This window comes from Cuculus canorus, chromosome 33 (assembly GCF_017976375.1).
Source record: "Cuculus canorus isolate bCucCan1 chromosome 33, bCucCan1.pri, whole genome shotgun sequence".
Taxonomy (NCBI): Eukaryota; Metazoa; Chordata; class Aves; order Cuculiformes; family Cuculidae; genus Cuculus; species Cuculus canorus.
The window spans coordinates 1381178-1399597 of NC_071433.1; the positions used below are offsets into that span (position 1 = coordinate 1381178).

General features: G+C 65.7%; 1 protein-coding gene across 1 annotated transcript; it reads right to left on the reverse strand.

The window, feature by feature from the left end:
* Positions 1–1369: 1369 nt before the first annotated feature.
* Positions 1370–17675, reverse strand: SCAF1 (SR-related CTD associated factor 1). Its single transcript, XM_054052308.1, has 11 exons — positions 17663–17675; positions 17411–17559; positions 16273–16327; positions 14423–14481; positions 12292–12383; positions 11199–11303; positions 6010–9077; positions 5845–5927; positions 4174–4458; positions 1673–1801; positions 1370–1567 (listed from the first exon to the last, which is right to left on the reverse strand). The coding sequence occupies exons 1-11, from the start codon at positions 17673–17675 to the stop codon at positions 1370–1372; spliced, it is 4236 nt and encodes a 1411-aa protein (XP_053908283.1).
* Positions 17676–18420: the final 745 nt, after the last annotated feature.

Genomic DNA, 18420 nt, shown 5'->3' on the forward strand with positions numbered 1-18420 from the left:
ATGTCCCCCCAATGTCTCCCAATGTCCCTGTGCTCCCCCGAGTGCCCCCCAATGTCCCCCCAATGTCCCTGTGCACCCCCGAGTGTTCCCCCAATGTCCCCTCAATGTCCCTGTGCCCCCCGAGTGTTCCCCCAATGTCCCCTCAATGTCCCTGTGTCCCCCCAGTGTCCCCCCAATATCCCCCAATGTCCCCCCAATGTCCCTCAATGTCCCTGTGCCCCCCCGAGTGTCCCCAATGTCCCCCCAATGTCCCTGTGCCCCCCTAAGTGTCCCCCCAATGTCCCCCTCCATTTAGGGTCCCCCAACACCCCCCAGTTCGGGGTCCCCCTCCATTTAGGGTCCCCCCAACCCCCCCAGTTCCGGGTCCCCCCTCCATTTAGGGTCCCCCAACCCCCCCAGTTCAGGGTCCCCCTCCATTTAGGGTCCCCCAAACCCCCCAGTTCAGGGTCCCCCTCCATTTAGGGTCCCCCCAACCCCCTCAGTTCGGGGTCCCCCTCCATTTAGGGTCCCCCCCCATTTAGGGTCCCCCTCCATTTAGGGTCCCCCAACCCCCCCCATTTAGGGTCCCCCTCCATTTAGGGTCCCCCCAACCCCCCCAATTCGGGGTCCCCCTCCATTTAGGGTCCCCCAACCCCCCCAATTCGGGGTCCCCCCCCATTTAGGGTCCCCCCAACCCCCCCAGTTCAGGGTCCCCCTCCATTTAGGGTCCCCCTCCATTTAGGGTCCCCCCAACCCCCCCCATTTAGGGTCCCCCTCCATTTAGGGTCCCCCAATCCCCCCAGTTCAGGGTCCCCCCCCAATTTAGGGTCCCCCAAGCCCCCCAGTTTGGGGCCCCCCCCCATTTAGAGTCCCCCCAAGCCCCCCAGTTCAGGGTCCCCCCCCATTTAGAGTCCCCCAATCCCCCCAGTTCTGGTTCCCCTCCATTTAGGGTCCCCCCAACCCCCCCATTTAGGGTCCCCCCCCCCATTTAGGGTCCCCCCAACCCCCCCATTTAGGGTCCCCCCCCATTTAGGGTCCCCCCCCCATTTAGGGTCCCCCCAACCCCCCCATTTAGGGTCCCCCCCCATTTAGAGTCCCCCCAACCCCCCCAGTTCTGGTTCCCCTCCATTTAGGGTCCCCCCCCATTTAGGGTCCCCCCAACCCCCCCAGTTCTGGTCCCCCCCCCAAACACACCATCACACAGTGGCTAAAGGCAGTTTATGAAGGATTTTGGGGTACGGGGGGGGGGTCACAGGGTTGGGGGGGGGCACATTTATTTCGGGGGGGTGGTGAGAGGTTGCTCCAAAAAGACCATGCTAAGAAATAAAACCAACCAAGGGGGGGGGGGACACCCCCAAAACGCGCCCCCCCCCCCCCCCAAAGAGAGGGCTCAGAGGGGGGGCATAGGGAGGGAAGCTTTGTCTAAAGGCCCCCCCAAATCTTTTTGGGGCCCCCCCCCGGGCAGAGGCTCCTCGGGGCCCCCCCCGCGCCGCCCCCGCTTCCGGAAATAACGGTAACGCTGCACGTAGGCTCGGACCAAGTTGTTGACCTTGACCGGGTTGATCTCCCCACTTCGACTGTGGCAGATCTTGGGGGGCAAAAGGGGGGGTCAGGGGGGGGCCCAGACCCCCCCCGAGCTTCCAACCCCCCCCCGAGACTCCACCCCACGTCCAAAGCCGCCCCCCGGGGGTACCTTGTGGACGGCTTTGCGCAGGATGTCCTTGTACTCGTCCTTGGTGATCTCCTTCTTCTGGTAGTAGGGTTTGATGGCCAACTTGACCTCCTCGACCGCCCGCTCCTGCGTGTGCAGCTTCTTCAGGTACTGCGGGGGGGGACACGGCGGCGTCACGGGGGGCCACGGGGCCACCGCCGAGCTGGGGCGGGCCAACAACCACCATGGACATCAGCAACGTGGCCACCAGCAACGTGGGATGGGCCAAGAACCATCATGGACATCACCAACGTGGCCATCAGCAACGTGGGATGGGCCAAGAACCATCATGGACATCAGCAACGTGGCCACCAGCAACGTGGGGTGGGCCAAAAACCATCATGGACATCATCAATATGGCCATCAGCAACGTGGGATGGGCCAAGAACCATCATGGACATCACCAACGTGGCCATCATCAACATGGGATGGGCCAAGAACCATCATGGACATCAGCAATATGGCCATCAGCAATGTGGGATGGGCCAAGAACCACCATGGACATCACCAACATGGTCATCGTCAAGATGGGATGGGCCAAAAACCATCATGGCCATCACCAACGTGATCATCACCAATGTGGGATGGGCCAAAAACCATCATGGACATCACCAATGTGGCCATCATCAATGTGGGATGGGCCAAGAACCATCATGGCCACCACCACCGTGGCCACCATCAATGTGGGATGGGCCAAGAACCATCATGGCCACCACCACCATGGCCATCATCAATGTGGGATGGGCCAAGAACCATCATGGCCACCACCACCGTGGCCACCATCAATGTGGGATGGGCCAAGAACCATCATGGCCACCACCACCGTGGCCACCATCAGTGTGGGATGGGCCAAGAACCATCATGGCCACCACCACCGTGGCCACCATCACTGTGGGATGGGCCAAGAACCATCATGGCCACCACCACCGTGGCCACCATCAATGTGGGATGGGCCAAGAACCATCATGGCCACCACCACCGTGGCCACCATCACTGTGGGATGGGCCAAGAACCATCATGGCCACCACCACCGTGGCCACCATCAGTGTGGGATGGGCCAAGAACCATCATGGCCACCACCACCGTGGCCACCATCAGTGTGGGATGGGCCAAGAACCATCATGGCCACCACCACCGTGGCCACCATCACTGTGGGATGGGCCAAGAACCATCATGGCCACCACCACTGTGGCCACCATCACTGTGGGATGGGCCAAGAACCATCATGGCCACCACCAACACGCGTGGGGCCATGAGCCCCCCCGGCTGTGGGACCCCCCCATGGCCGCCATGACACCCCCAGCACACGTGTCCCCATGACACACCCCCTCCCCGCCATGTCCCCCCCCTCCCCACAGGGCCACCCGTGTCCCCTGTCCCCCCACCCTTGGGGGGCGCCCCCCGCCCTCCCGTGCTCCCCCCAGTCGGTGTCCCCCCACCTTGTTGGTGTCCCCCCCCCCAGTCAGAGCCCCCCCTGTCCCCCTGTGCCCCCCCCCACAGTTGCTGCCCCCCGACTTTGTCAGTGTCCCCCCCAGTCGATTCCCCCACCACCACCTTGTCGGTACCCCCCGATGCCCCCCCATGCCCCCCCAACCTTGTCGGTACCCCCCATCCTTGACAGTACCCCCCACGCCCCCCATGCCCCCCATCCTTGTCAGTACCCCCCATGCCCCCCCAACCTTGTCGGTACCCCCCATGCCCCCCATGCCCCCCCCATCCTTGTCAGTACCCCCCATGCCCCCCCAACCTTGTCGGTACCCCCCATGCCCCCCCTAACCTTGTCGGTACCCCCCATGCCCCCCCCAACCTTGTTGGTACCCCCCGATTCCCCCCATGCCCCCCCATCTTGTCGATATCCCCCTATGCCCCCTACCTTGTCGGTGCCCCCCCCCCATGTCGGTGCCCCCCCCATGCCCCCCCCCCTTGTCGGTGTCCCCGATGCCACCCCCCATGCCTCCCCGTACACCCCCCCACCTTGTCAGTGCCCCCCCCATCCCCCCCCCCCTTGTCGGTGCCCCCCCCCCTTGTCGATATCCCCCTATGCCCCCCCCCATGTCGGTGCCCCCCCCAATGTCGGTACCCCCCCCCGTGCCCCCCCACCTTGTCGGTGCTCCCCCCGTGCCCCCCCCCATGTCGGTGCCCCCCCCGTGCCCCCTCACCTTGTTGGTACCCCCCCATGTCGGTGCCCCCCCCAATGTCGGTGCCCCCCCCGTGCCCCCTCACCTTGTCGGTACCCCCCCCATGTCGGTGCCCCCCCCCATGTCGGTGCCCCCCCGTGCCCCCCCCACCTTGTCGGTGCCCCCCCCGTGCCCCCCACTTTGTCGGTGCCCCCCCCATGTCGGTGCCCCTCCCCATGTCGGTTATCCCCCCAATGTCGGTGCCCCCCCCGTGCCCCCCACCTTGTCGGTGTCCCCCCATGTCAGTGCCCCCCCCCCCATGTCGGTGCCCCCCCCATGCCGGTGCCCCCCCCCCGTGCCCCCCACCTTGTCGGTGTCCCCGCGTCCCTCGGAGCTGCTCCCGTCCCTCTTGGCTCCGTCGGTGCCCCCATAGAGGGGGGGGGCAGCCCCCCCCGCCGCCGCCGCCACCGCTGCCGCCGCGCCCCCCCCCAGCCCTGGCAGCCCCGTGGGGGTGGGGGGGGCCGTGGGGCACCCCCCGAGCGGGAGGGCCCCGTGCAGCAGGTACGGGGGGGGCGCGGGGGGGGCGGCGGCGGCGGTGGGGGGGGGCTGGGGGGCACCCAGGGTGGGGGGCGCCTTCGTGTGGCTCAGGATCTGCCGGGGGGGGGGGGGGAGAGGAAATTAATGGGGGGGCAAGAGAAAGGGGGGGGTCGAGGGGGGGCTCCCATGGGGGGGAAGGGAAGAGGGGAGGGGGATTAGTGGGGGGGGGGGCAAGAGAAGGGGGGGTCGAGGGGGGGCACCCATGGGGGGGGAAGGGAAGAGGGGAGGGGGACTAGTGGGGGGGGGCAAGAGAAGGGGGGGTTGAGGGGGGGCACCCATGGGCGGGGAAGGGATGAGGGGGGGGTCGGGGGGGGCAAGAAAAAGGAGGGGGGTCGGGGGGGTCTCATGGGTGGGGGGCAAGAAAAGTCGGGGGTCAGTGGGGGGGGGGACGAAAGGAAGGGGGGGTCGGGGGGGCACCCATGGGTGTGGGGTCATTTATTGGGGGGGGGGGGAGCACCCAAAGGTCCTGTGGGGGGGGTACTGGGGGGTGTCTGAGCCCCTTTCGGGGTCCCCATCCTTTCTAGGGGGGGCTCAGCCCTATTGGGGGGTCCCTGTTGCCTCTGGGGGGTGTTGAACCCCTTTTGGGGGGGTCCCTGTTGCCTCCAGGGGGGTCTACACCCCTTTTTGGGGTGAGTTCAGCCCCTTTTGGGGGTGCAAATTCCTTTTGGGGGGGCTGTCCACCCATTTTGGGGCGAATTCATCCACTTTTGGGGGGGTCTCTGCTCTCTCTGAGAGGGATCAGTTCTTTTGGGGGGGGTTCTCAGCCCCTTTTGGGGTCCCCATCCTCTCGGGGGGGGGCTCAGCCCTATTGGGGGGTCCCTGTTGCCTCTTGGGGGGGGGTTGAGCCCCTTTTGGGGGGTCCCCATTGCCTCGGGGGGGGGGCATCTTCACCCATTTTGGGGTGAATTTGGCCTCTTTTGGGGGTCCCAATTCCTTCCTGGGGGGGGGGGGGTTGAACCCCTTTTCCGGGTGGGGGTGTCACCACCCATTTTGGGGTGAATTTGGCTTCTTTTGGGGGTCCCAATTCCTTCCCAGGGGGGGTAGAACCCCTTTTCCGTGGTGGGGGGGGTCACCCCCCATTTTGGGGTGTGTTCAACCCCTTTTGGGGGTCCCAATTCCTTTCCCGGGGGGGTCACCCCCCATTTTGGGGTGAATTTGGCCTCTTTTGGGGGTCCCAATTCCTTCCCAGGGGGGGTTGAACCCCTTTTCCGTGGTGGGGGGTTCACCACCCATTTTGGGGTGCATTCAACCCCTTTTGGGGGTCCCAATTCCTTTCCCGCTGTGTGCGTCTCAACCCATTCCGGAGCGATTTCAGCCCTTTTTTTGGGGTGATTTCAGCCCCTTTTTGGGGTCTCTGTTCCCTCTGATGGGGGTCAGTCCCTTTCGGGGGGATCCCCACTCTTTTTTTGGGGTGCCCTTGGCCCTTTTTGGGGTCCCCACCTGGCTGGTGGCCTGGATCAGCTCCTGCGCCTTGGCCCTGCTCGCCAGATTCGCCTCTTCCATCTTGAACAGCAACGCCGTCACTGCAGAAAACACCGGATCCCGCGTCGGCAACCACGACAGGGGGGGTCCCCCCATATCCCTGTCCCCCCAAAAACCACCTACGTGCCAAAACGCCGCTGGTGGCGCAGTCCACGCCGCCCTGCAGGTTCCACGGCACCGCAGGCGCTCCCAGCGGCCGCCCCGCTTCGTCCTTGGCCTCGGAGCGGCTGTCGGCTTCGGGATCGCCGCGGGGAGGTTCGGTACCGCCGGGACCCCCCGATGACGACGCCGATGCCGCCGCGGTGGTGGTGGTGGCGGCAGTGCTCGGAGGGGGTCCCACGGCGGCGCCGCCGCTCGCCGGACCCTCTTCGGGGAGGAAGGAGACATCGGGGGTTTTACAGCTGCTGTCGACCGTCTGCGAGTCCGGCGTCAACTCCCGCTCGGGCGCCGGCGGCACCGCGGGCGCTGCCGGAGCAGCGCTGGCTTTGCCGGAGGGGGGACTGCCGCCGGCTTTGGGGCTGTTGGCTGATTTTTCCGAGCCGGACCAGGCCGGTTCCGCCTTGGCCGGTAAGCGGAGCGGCGAACCGCCGCCGCCTTGGCTACAACTGTCCGCCTTGGATTTCTTGAGCGAACCTTTCGGCTTGGCTTTGCGCTTCTTGCGGGCCTCGCCGCCGCCTTTGGCTTTGCCGCCGGCGCCCTTGGCCTTCTTCACGCCGGCCTTGGCCTTGGCGCCTTTGGCCTTCTTCACCTTGACGGCCGACTCCTTGGCGGGCTCCGCCTTGCCGCCGCCGCCTTTGGCCTCGGCCGCCGCTTTCTCCTCGGCTTTCAGGAACGGCGCCCGGCTTTCGGCGTCGCGGCTGAATTTGACGCCGATGGAGCCGCCGGAGGAGTTTTCCTTCCCCGCCGCCGTGGTGGAGCTGACGCCCTCGCGGATGAGAACGGCCACCTTGGATTGGAGCTTCACCTTCCGGGACGGCGCCGGCTTGGCCGCCAGCCCCTCGCCGTCCTTGTGCCCGGCGCCTTTGCTCTTCCGGGCCGCCTTCTCCCGCTCGCCGCGCGCCGCTTTCTCCTTCTCGGCCTTGGCCGGCTCCGAGGATGGCGGCGGCGGCGGCGCCGGGAGGCGGCCGGAAGCCTCCTTGAATTTCTTCTTGTACTTCTCCCGCGCCGGCGGGCGCTCCTCCGCTCGGCTGCGCTTCCGCTCCTTCTCCTTCTTGGCTTCGGGGCGCACCGCCTCGCCTTTGCCGCCCCGCGCCGCCGCTTCCGGAGGCTCCCGGTCGGAAAACCCTTCGAAGCTCAACCCTTCGGAATCGTAGAGCACCTCGCGCTTGGCCGGCTCCGGCGTTCCCTCGCGGCGGCTGACGGTGATGGTTCTCTTGATGGCGAAGAGGTCGGCGTCGTTCAACTCCTGCACGGACGGCGGCACCACGGCCCTCGCCTCGCGCCGCCGCGACGCCGCCTCCGAGCCTTTCTCCGCTTTGGACTCGCCGGCGGTTTCCCGCGATGGCCGCCGCGACGGCCGGCGTTCCCGGGAGCGCGAGCGCTGCTTCTTCTTCTTCTTCCCTTCGCCGCGGTGCTTCTCCTTGTGCCGGGAGCGCCGCGGCCGCTCGCCGCTGCCGGAACGCCGGCTCCGGCGTTTCTCCCTCGAGCGCGACCGCCGGCCTCGTGACCAGGAGCGCCGGCGGGAGCGGGAGCGGGAGCCGCGGCGCCGGTGCCGCTCCTTGGATTTGGGGGGCGGCTCGGGGGGCTTTTTGCCCCCCCAGGCCGCCCCTCCTCGCTCCCGCGAGCGCTTGGGCTTCTTGCGGGAGGCGGCGGACGGCGAGCGCGGCGAGGGCGGCGCGCGGAGGCGGCGCTGGCTGAGGATTTTGCGGCGCAGGTCGGAATTGCCTCCTTTCCAGCGCGGATCCGGTTGGCTGTCGGCGCCGAAATCCCCTTCCTCGTCCGAATCGGCGTGGAGCGAGAGGAAATCGTCGCCCTCCGGCAGCCGCGGCGGCCGCGGCTCGGCCGTTCGGCCTCGGCCGGCGCTGAAGATGCGGAGAGGGCTGTAGCGCTCCTCCTCGGGCTGCACGATCTCCCCTTCCTCGATCTCCGAATCGCCGCCGCCGCCGCTCAAACCCCACTCGCGGCGGCCGCGGTGCCGGTTGGGTTTGGCGGTGCCGGCGCGGGGCTGCGCCGCCGGCGCTTTGGGGTTGCCGGCGGCCACCACTTCCAGCGACACTTTGCCTTCCAGCTTGGCGTGAGCGTCGCTCTCCGGGCGGCTCTTGGTGGCCAAATCCACCACGAAAACGCGGCGGCGCGGCTCGGCCACGGCTGCGCCGGGGGGCTGTGAGCTTTCATCCTCTTCCTCCTCGTCGTCTTCCTCGTCGTCTTCCTCTTCCTCGGGCAGCGTGGAGTCGGCGCCCGGCGGGTTCTGCGAGGGCCGCGGCGGCGGTTCCGGCTCCTTCTCGAAGTCTTGGCTGAGGCTGTTGTCGTCGTAGATGCCGGCCAAGGTCTCCGAGATGCGGCTGATGCTGTGGGCGACGTCGGGCCGAGCGCTTTCCTCTTCCTCTTCTTCTTCCTCTTCCTCTTCTTCCTCTTCCTCCTCCTCTTCCTCTTCCTCGTCCGGGCTGGGGCTGCTGCGCGAGGAGCTGGGGTTGGAGCCGGTGGGGTCGAAAGGGTCGTACTTCTGGTCCTGACGGCTTTGGGGTTCTTTGCCGGGCGAGGAAGAAGCGGTTCCTCCGTAGGCGAAGTCGGGGTTGTCCTCGTCGGTGGGGTGGAAGGGGTCATAAATATCCAAGGCCGGCGAGCGCGGGCGGGGCGGCGGCGCGGGGGGGGGCGCCGGGCTGCGAGGACGACGACGACGAAGAGGCGGACGAGGAGGAAGAGCGGGAAGAGGAAGAGGAAGAAGACGACGAGGAAGACGAGGAAGAAGAATCGGCCTTTTCCAGAGCGCTTCCGGGAGGCTGCGTCCGCGCCGGTTCCTCGCGAGGATTGGGGGGGCCCTGCGGAGGTTGCTGGGGGGGCCCCCCCGAACCTCCTGGGGCGGCAGTTCGGGGGCCGCGGGGGCGCCGGGGCCGGCCCGGCGTCGGGGGGGGGCGCGCGGCGGGTCCGGTGGGGCAGGGGGGGAGCCGGGGGGGGGACAAAAGGGGGGACGGGGGCAGAAGGGGGACCCCCCGGAGCGCGCCAGCGCCGAGCGGACGAGCCGGGAACGCGGCCTGGGGGGGGGGAAAAAGGGGGGGTCGGGGGGGGGGCAGTGAGGGGAGAACCCCTCCAGAGACAGAGGGGACCTCAGCAGCCCCCCAAGTGCCCCCCCAGAGACACAGGGGATCCCAGTGCCCCCCAAATGCCCCCCCAGAAACACAGGGGATCCCAGTGCCCCCCAAGTGACCCCCCCAGACACACAGAGGACCCCAGCGGCCCCCCAAGTGACCCCCCCCCAAACACACAGGGGATCCCAGTGCCCCCCAAGTGACCCCCCCAAACACACAGGGGATCCCAGTGCCCCCCAAGTGACCCCCCCCAGAGACAGAGGGGATCCCAGTGCCCCCCCAGTGCCCCCCAAGAGACAGAGGGGACCCCAGTGCCCCCCCAAGTGACCCCCCCAGAGACAGAGGGGATCCCAGTGCCCCCCAAGTGCCCCCCCAGAAACACAGGGGATCCCAGTGCCCCCCAAAGTGCCCCCCCCAAAGACACACAGGGGATCCCAGTGCCCCCCCAAGTGACCTCCCCAGACACACAGGGGATCCCAGTGCCCCCCAAGTGACCCCCCCAGAGACAGAGGGGATCCCAGTGCCCCCCCAAGTGCCCCCCCAGAAACACAGGGGATCCCAGTGCCCCCCCAGTGCCCCCCAAGTGACCCCCCCAGAGACAGAGGGGATCCCAGTGCCCCCCAAGTGACCCCCCCAGAGACAGAGGGGATCCCAGTGCCCCCCAAGTGACCCCCCCAAACACACAGGGGATCCCAGTGCTCCCCAAGTGCCCCCAACACCCAAAGTACTCCCCAGCGACCCCCAAATGCCCCCCAATGCCTCCAACACCCAAAGAGCCCCCAAATCCCCCCCTACCGACCCCCCCAACACCCCTTGTCCCCCCAGGACCCCCAAAAATCCCTCCTACTGACCCCCAAATGGGCCTCACACCTTTAGTCCCCCCTCCCAACACCCCTTATCCCCCCCAAAATCCCTCCTACTGACCCCCAAATGGCCCTCACACCTTTCATTCCCCCTCCCAACACCCCTTAACCCCCCTGGGCCCCCCCCAAATCGCCCTTACTGACCCCCAAATGGCCCTCACACCTTTCATCCCCCCTCCCAACACCCCTTATCCCCTCGGGACCCCCCAAATCCCCCTTACTGACCCCCAAATGGCCCTCACACCTTTCATCCCCCCTCCCAACACCCCTATTCCCCCCAGGACCCCCCAAAATCCCTCCTACTGACCCCCAAATGGCCCTCACACCTTTCATCCGCCCTCCCAACACCCCTTATCCCCCTGGGACCCCCCAAAATCCCTCCTATTGGCCCCCAAATGGCCCTCACACCTTTCATCCGCCCTCCCAACACCCCTTATCCCCTCGGGACCCCCCAAAATCCCTCCTACTGACTCTCAAATGGCCCTCACACCTTTAGTCCCCCCTCCCAACACCCCTTATCCTGCCTGGGACCCCTCAAAATCCCTCCTACTGACCCCCAAATGGCCCTCACACCTTTCATCCCCCCTCCCAACACCCCTTATCCCCTCGGGACCCCCCAAAATCCCTCCTACTGACCCCCAAATGGCCCTCACACCTTTCATCCCCCCTCCCAACACTCGCTATTCCCCCCAGGACCCCCCAAAATCCCTCCTACTGACCCCCAAATGGCCCTCACACCTTTCATCCCCCCTCCCAACACCCCTTATCCCCTCGGGACCCCCCAAAATCCCTCCTACTGACCCCCAAATGGCCCTCACACCTTTCATCCTCCCTCCCAACACCCCTTATCCCCCCCCGGGACCCCCCAAAATCCCTCCTACTGACCCCCAAATGGCCCTCACACCTTTCATCCCCCCTCCCAACACCCCTTATCCCCTCGGGACCCCCCAAAATCCCTCCTACTGACCCCCAAATGGCCCTCACACCTTTCATCCCCCCTCCCAACACCCCTTAACCCCCCCGGGACCCCCCAAAACCCCTCCTACTGACCCCCAAATGGCCTCCACACCTTTCATCCCCCCTCCCAACACCCCTTATCCCCCTGGGATCCCCCCAAAACCCCTCCTACTGACCCCCAAATGGCCTCCCATCTCCCCAAAGCCCCCCCCCGCGCCCCCCACCTCCTTTGGGGGCCCTCCAGGGCCTCTCGCGCCGCAGCAGCCCCGAGGCGGCCGCCAGCTCCCCCAGGTCAGCCACTCGCACCTCGGCCACCAGCTCCACCTCCTCCTCCTCCCCGTCGCCCTCCCCGCTGCGAAGAAAAGGGGTGTCGGGGGCACAGGCATCCGGAGACCCCCCCAAAAACACCCCCAACACCCAGGACCCCTCCTCTGCCCCCCCTAAAAAGGGATCCAGCATCAAGATGCCCCCAAAAAGCACCCCAAGCATCCATGACTCCCCCAAAAAGGGACCCAGCGTCCTCCCTGCTCCCCAAAAACAGACCCAGGACCCCCCCCAAAAAAAAAACCCAGACCCAGGACCCCCCCGCAAAAAAACCAAACAGACCCAGGACCCCCCTGACTCCCCAAAAAGGAACCCAGGCATCCAGGGACCCCCCCAAAAAGGGACCAAGGGACCCAGGAACCCCCCCTTAAAGGGACCGAGGCACCCAGGAATCCCCCCAAAAGGGACTGATGGACCCAGGAACCCCCCCAAAAGGGACCGAGGCACCCAGGGCACCCCCAAAAAGGGACCGAGGCACCCAGGATCCCCCGCAAAAGGGACCGAGGCACCCAAGAACCCCCCTAAAAGGGACCGAGGCACTCAGGAACCCCCCACAAAAGGGACCAAGGCACCCAGGATCCCCCCCAAAAGGGACCGAGGCACCCAGGACCCCCCCCAAAAAGGGACCAAGGGACCCAGGAACCCCCCCTTAAAGGGACCGAGGCACCCAGGAATCCCCCCAAAAGGGACTGATGGACCCAGGAACCCCCCCAGAAGGGACGGAGGCACCCAGGACCACCCCAAAAGGCACTGAGGCACCCAGGATCCCCCCCAAAAGGGACGGAGGCACCCAAGAACCCCCCTAAAAGGGACCGAGGCACTCAGGAACCCCCCACAAAAGGGACCAAGGCACCCAGGACCCCCTCCCAAAAAGAGACCCAAGACCCCCGCCCCCCCCAAAAGGGCCTCAGATGGCCCAAAAGGGGACTCAGCTTCCCCTCCACCACCCCAAAAGGGACCCACGTGTGCCTCCCCCTCCCCAAAAGCCCCCCCCACAACACCCCCCCCCGGCTCACCCTGCGGCGGCGCCGAGGAGGAGCTGCGCCCGCAGCGAAGCGGCGCAACTGAGCTGCAGCTGCTCCAGAGCCCCCGGCAGCCCCCCTTCCGCCTGCAGGGACCCCAAAAAATGGGTTGGGGGGGGTCCCTAAATCCTGTCACCACCCCGGCAGGCCCCCCCCCACCTGTGGGAACCTCAGAAATGGGTCAGGGGTGTTCCAAACCCTGTCCCCCACTGGCAGCCCCCCTCCCACCTGCAGGGAACCCCAAAACTGGGTTGGGGGGCCCCAAACAGCTCCCCCCTCACCCTGCAGGGAGGAACCCCAAAACTGGAGGGGTTGGGGGAGGGGCAAACAGCACCCACCGCCTTCTCAGCACTAAACAACTGTACTGGGGCGCACTGGGACGGAGACTGGGGGGGACTGGGGCGTACTGGGATGTCAGGTGCCCCCCCCCCAACCAGTACCTAATCCCCACCCACTCTGGGCAGCTATACTGGGGCATACTGGGATGTACTGGGATGTCAGGTGCCCCCCCCGGACCAGTACCTAACCCCCATTCACTCTGGGCAGCTATAGTGGGGCATACCGGGATGTACTGGGGTGTCAGGTGCCCCCCCCCCGACCAGTAGCTAGCCCACACCCCACTACGTACTGGGGCATACTGGGATTTACTACAACATACTGGGACGTCGGGTGCCCTCCTAGGCCAACACCCCCCCACACTTCGCTCTGGGTGGACGAACTGGAGTGTACTGGGAGGTACTGGGATAAGTGGTGCCCCCCACCACCTACCCCCATCTCACTACAGGCAGCTGTACTGGGGCGTACTGGAGCTACTGGGACATACTGGGATGTCGGGTGTCCCTGTGGGTCAGTATCCACCAGCACCCCACTGCGCTGCAGTGTACTCAGGGGTACTGGGATATACTGGGAAGAGAACTGGGGTGTATTGGGACGTACTGAAATGTACTGAAGCACACGAAGGTGTACTAAAACAAAGCGAGAAAAAGACTGGGAGGCACTGGGGATGTACTGGGCCATACTGGAAGGCACTGGGGATGTACTGGGTCATACTGGGAGGCACTGGGGATGTACTGGGCCATACTGGGAGACACTGGCGATGTACTGGGCCATACTGAGAGGCACTGGGGATGTACTGGGCCATACTGGGAGGCACTGGGGTTGTACTGGGCCATACTGGGAGACACTGGGGATGTACTGGGCCATACTGAGAGGCACTGGGGATGTACTGGGTCATACTGGGAGACACTTGGGATGTACTGGGCCATACTAACAGGTACTGGGCATGTACCGGGCCATACTGGGAGGCACTGGCGATGTACTGGGCCATACTGGGAGGCATTGGGGATGTACTGCGCTATACTGAGAGGCACTGGGGATGTACTGGGCCATACTGGGAGGCACTGGGGATGTACTGGGCCATACTGGGAGGCACTGGGGATGTACTGGGCCATACTGAGAGATACTGGGGATGTACTGGGCCATACTGGGAGGCACTGGGAATGTACTGGGCCATACTGGGAGGCACTGGGATGTACTGGGCCATACTGAGAGACACTGGGGATGTACTGGGCCACACTGGGAGACACTTGGGATGTACTGGGCCATACTGGGAGGCACTGGGGACGTACTGGGCTATACTGAGAGGCACTGGGAATGTACTGGGCCATACTGGGAGGCACTGGGGATGTACTGGGCCATACTAACAGGCACTGGGGATGTACTGGGCCATACTGGGAGGCACTGGGGATGTACTGGGCCATACTGGGAGGCACTGGGGATGTACTGGAAGGCATTGGGGATGTACTGGGCCATACTGGGAGGCACTGGGGATGTACTGGAAGGCACTGGGGATGTACTGAGCCATACTGGGAGACACTGGGCCATACTGGGACGCATTGGGGATGTACTGAGCCATACTGGGAGGCACTGGGGATGTACTGGAAGGCACTGGGGATGTACTGGGCCATACTGGGACGCATTGGGGATGTACTGGGCCATACTGGGAGGCACTGGGGTTGTACTGGGCCATGCTGGGAGGCACTGGGTATGTACTGGAAGGCACTGGCGATGTTCTGGGCCATACTGGGAGGCACTGGGGATATACTGGGAGGCACTGGGCACTCACCGTGCCGCCCTCAGCCCGGGCTCCCCAGCACCATCGCGGCGGCCGCTTACGCACCGAGTCTGTGGGGAGGGGGGACACAAGGGTGAGGGACGTGGGGACAGGGATGGGGACAGGGACAGAGGGACAGGGGGACAGGGATGAAGGACAGAGGGACAGGGGTGGGGAGAGGGACAGAGAAACAAGGACAGAGGGACAAAGATGAGGGACAGAGAGACAGGAATAGAGAGACATGAGAGCAGGGATGGGGACAAGGACAGAAGGACGTGGGGACAAAGACGGGGGACGTGGGGACAGGGATGAGAGGGATGGGGGACGGGGGACGTGGGGACAGGGACAGAGGGGACACAGTGAGGGATGTGGGGACAGGGATGGGGACATTGGGACAAGGATGGGGATGTGGGGACAGGGAAGGGGGGACATGAGGACACAGTGAAGTGTGTGGGGACAGGGATGGGGGACAAGGGGACACGGATGGGGACGGGGACATGGGAACAAGGACAGAAGGACGTGGGGACACGGATGAGAGATGTGGGGACATGAGGGCACAGTGAGGAACATGGGGACAGGGATGGGGACAAGGACAGAGGAACGTGGGGACATAGTGAGGGACATGGGGACAGGGATGAAGGATAAGGGGACAGGGATGGGGACGGGACAAACAGGTGGACGTGAGGTCATGGGAAAGCACAAGGGCACAGGGATGGTGACACGAGGACAGGGATGGTGACACAGGGACGGTGACACAGGGACAGGGATGCGAGGTCATGGCGAAGGACACGGGGACAGGAGTGACAGGACAGCGACAGGGACAGGGATCAGGGGTCACGGCGAGGGATGTGGGGACACAGGGACAGGCTCAGACCCCAGGGGTCGAGGGCACATGAAGTGACACGGGGCCACCCCCCCAGGGGACACCGGGGGACACCCCCACATCCCACCAGGTGACATAAGGACAGGGCCACCAGGACACCCCCACACCCCACCAGGTGACATAAGGACAGGGCCACCGGGACACCCCCCCACCCCACCAGGTGACATAAGGACAGGGCCACCCCCCAGGGGACACCGGGGACACCCCTACACCCCACCAGGTGACATAAGGACAGGGCCACCCCCACAGGGGACACCGGGGACACCCCCACACCCCACCAGGTGACATAAGGACAGGGCCACCCCCCCAGGGGACACCGGGGACACCCCTACACCCCACCAGGTGACATAAGGACAGGGCCACCCCCACAGGGGACACCGGGGACACCCCCACACCCCACCAGGTGACATAAGGACAGGGCCACCCCCACAGGGGACACCGGGGGGACACCCCCACACCCCACCAGGTGACATAAGGACAGGGCCACGCCCCCAAGGGACACCGGGGGGACACCCCCACACCCCACCAGGGGACATAAGGACAGGGCCACCCCCCCAGGGGACACCGGGGGACACCCCCACACCCCACCAGGTGACATAAGGACAGGGCCACGCCCCCAGGGGACACCGGGACACCCACACACCCCACCAGGTGACATAAGGACGGGGCCACTCCCCCAGGGGACACCGGGGGACACCCCCACAGCCCACCAGGTGACATAAGGACAGGGCCACGCCCCCAAGGGACACCGGGGGGACACCCCCACACCCCACCAGGTGACATAAGGACATGGCCACCCCCCCAGGGGACACCGGGGGACACCCCCACACCCCACCAGGTGACATAAGGACAGGGCCACCCCCCCAGGGGACACCGGGGGGACACCCCCACACCCCACCAGGTGACATAAGGACAGGGCCACCCCCCCCGGGGACACCCCCAGGTGACAGAGGGGACACGGGGACCCCTCCGTCCCTACCTTCGCCCCCGGCCCAGCCTGCGAAGCCGCTGCTCACTGCGCGCTGCAGGGCCTTCTGGGGGGGGGAACGGGGGGGGGACCCCAAAATGACGTCGGGGGGCACAGATTCCCCCCCAAAAGCACTGTAGGGGGGCACAGACCCGCCCCCCCCAAGCCCCTCTACAGACCCCAAACCCCATAAGGGGTCACAGCCCCCCACCTCAGTCCATCAGGGTTCTGAGCCCCCCCCAAGCCCCTCTGGGCAGGGGTCTCAGACCCCCCAACCCCATCATCTCAGCCCCCCCTAAACCCCCTTATGCCCCCCTCAAACCCCACTGGGGGTCTCAGGGCCCCCCAAACCCCCTTACCCGCACCCCGCCCCATCAGAGGGTCCCAGAGCCCCCCAACCCCCCTTTCCCCCCCCCCCCCAATCCCCATCAGGGGGTCCCAGCCCCCCCCAAACCCCCTTATCCCCCACTCAAACCCCATCAGGGGGTCCCAGCCCCCCCCAAACCCCCTTATCCCCCCCTCAATCCCCATCGGGGGGTTCCAGTCCCCCCCCAAACCCCCTTATCCCCCACTCAAACCCCATCGGGGGGCCCAGCCCCCCCCAAACCCCCTTATCCCCCCCATCAAACCCCATCAGGGGGTCTCAGCCCCCCCCAAACCCCCTTATCCCCCACTCAAACCCCATCAGGGGGTCCCAGCCCCCCCCAACCCCCCTTATCCCCCCCTCAAACCCCATCAGGGGGTCCCAGCCCCCCCCAAACCCCCTTATCCCCCACTCAAACCCCATCGGGGGGCCCAGCCCCCCCCAAACCCCCTTATGCCCCCCTCAAACCCCATCGGGGGGCCCAGTCCTCCCTAAACCCCCTTATGCCCCCCTCAAACCCCATCGGGGGGTCCCAGTCCCCCCCCAAACCCCCTTATCCCCCACTCAAACCCCATCAGGGGGTCCCAGTCCTCCCTAAACCCCCTTATGCCCCCCTCAAACCCCATCAGGGGGTCCCAGCCCCCCCCACTTCCCCTTATCCCCCTCAAACCCCCTTATCCTCCCCCCAAACCCCATCAGGGGGTCCCAGCCCCCCCCAAACCCCATCAGAGGGTCCCAGCCCTCCCCCCAAAACCCGATCTGGGGGTCCCAGCCCCCCTCCCTTACCATCAGGACCTGCCCGGGGCGTAGGGGCCCCTCGGGTTCGGGGGGAGCCCTGCCAGGACGCCCCCCCTCCTCGCCGGGTCCCGACGGATCCTCCCGCCCCCCCGGGGGCCGAGGCTTCTCCTCCTCCTCCTCCATGGGGACGGCGTCGGCTGGGGGGGCACACAGGAGATACTGGGGGCCCCTTTTCGGCCCAAATCCCCCCCTTTTCCACCCCAATTTCCCCCTTTTCACCCCCAAACCTCATTTCGCTACCCCAGTCCCCCATTTTTCCGCCCCATTTCCCCTTTCCCTTCTACAAATCCTCCTTTTCTGCCCCAATCCCCCCCTTTCCCACCCCAATCCCCCTCCTTTCCACCCCAAATCCCCCCCTTTTCGGCCCCGATTTCCCCCTTTTCACCCCCAAACCTCATTTCGCTACCCCAATCCCCCACTTTTCTGCCCCGTTTCCCCCTTTCCCTTCCACAACTCCCCCTTTTCTGCCCCAATCCCCCACTTTTCTGCCCCAAACCCCCACTTTACCGCCCCAACCCCCTTTCTCTACCCCTATCCCCCACTTTCTGCCCCATTTTCCCTTTTCCTTCCACAAACCCCCCTTTTCCACCCCAAACCCCCCTTTTCCTGCCCGATTCCCCCCTTTTCTGCCCCATTTTCTCCTTCGCAGCCCCAAATCCCCCATTTTCCACCCCAAACCCCTCTTTTTCCAACCCACATCACCATTCCCACCCTAAACGCCCTCACCGCATCCCAGATCTCCTCGCTCCTATGCCAAATTCCCACCTTCTCGCCCCAAATCCCCCCATTCCAGCCCCACATCCCCTCATTCCCACTCAAAATCCCCTCTTTCTGCCCCAAACCACCTCTCCACACTCCAAATCCCCCATTCCCACCCCGGATCATCTCACCATACCCCAAATCTTTCCATTCCCACCTCAAATCAACTCACCGCACCCCAAACTTTCTCATTCCTACCCCGAATTCACCTTTTCTGCCCAAGCTCTCCCATTCCCACC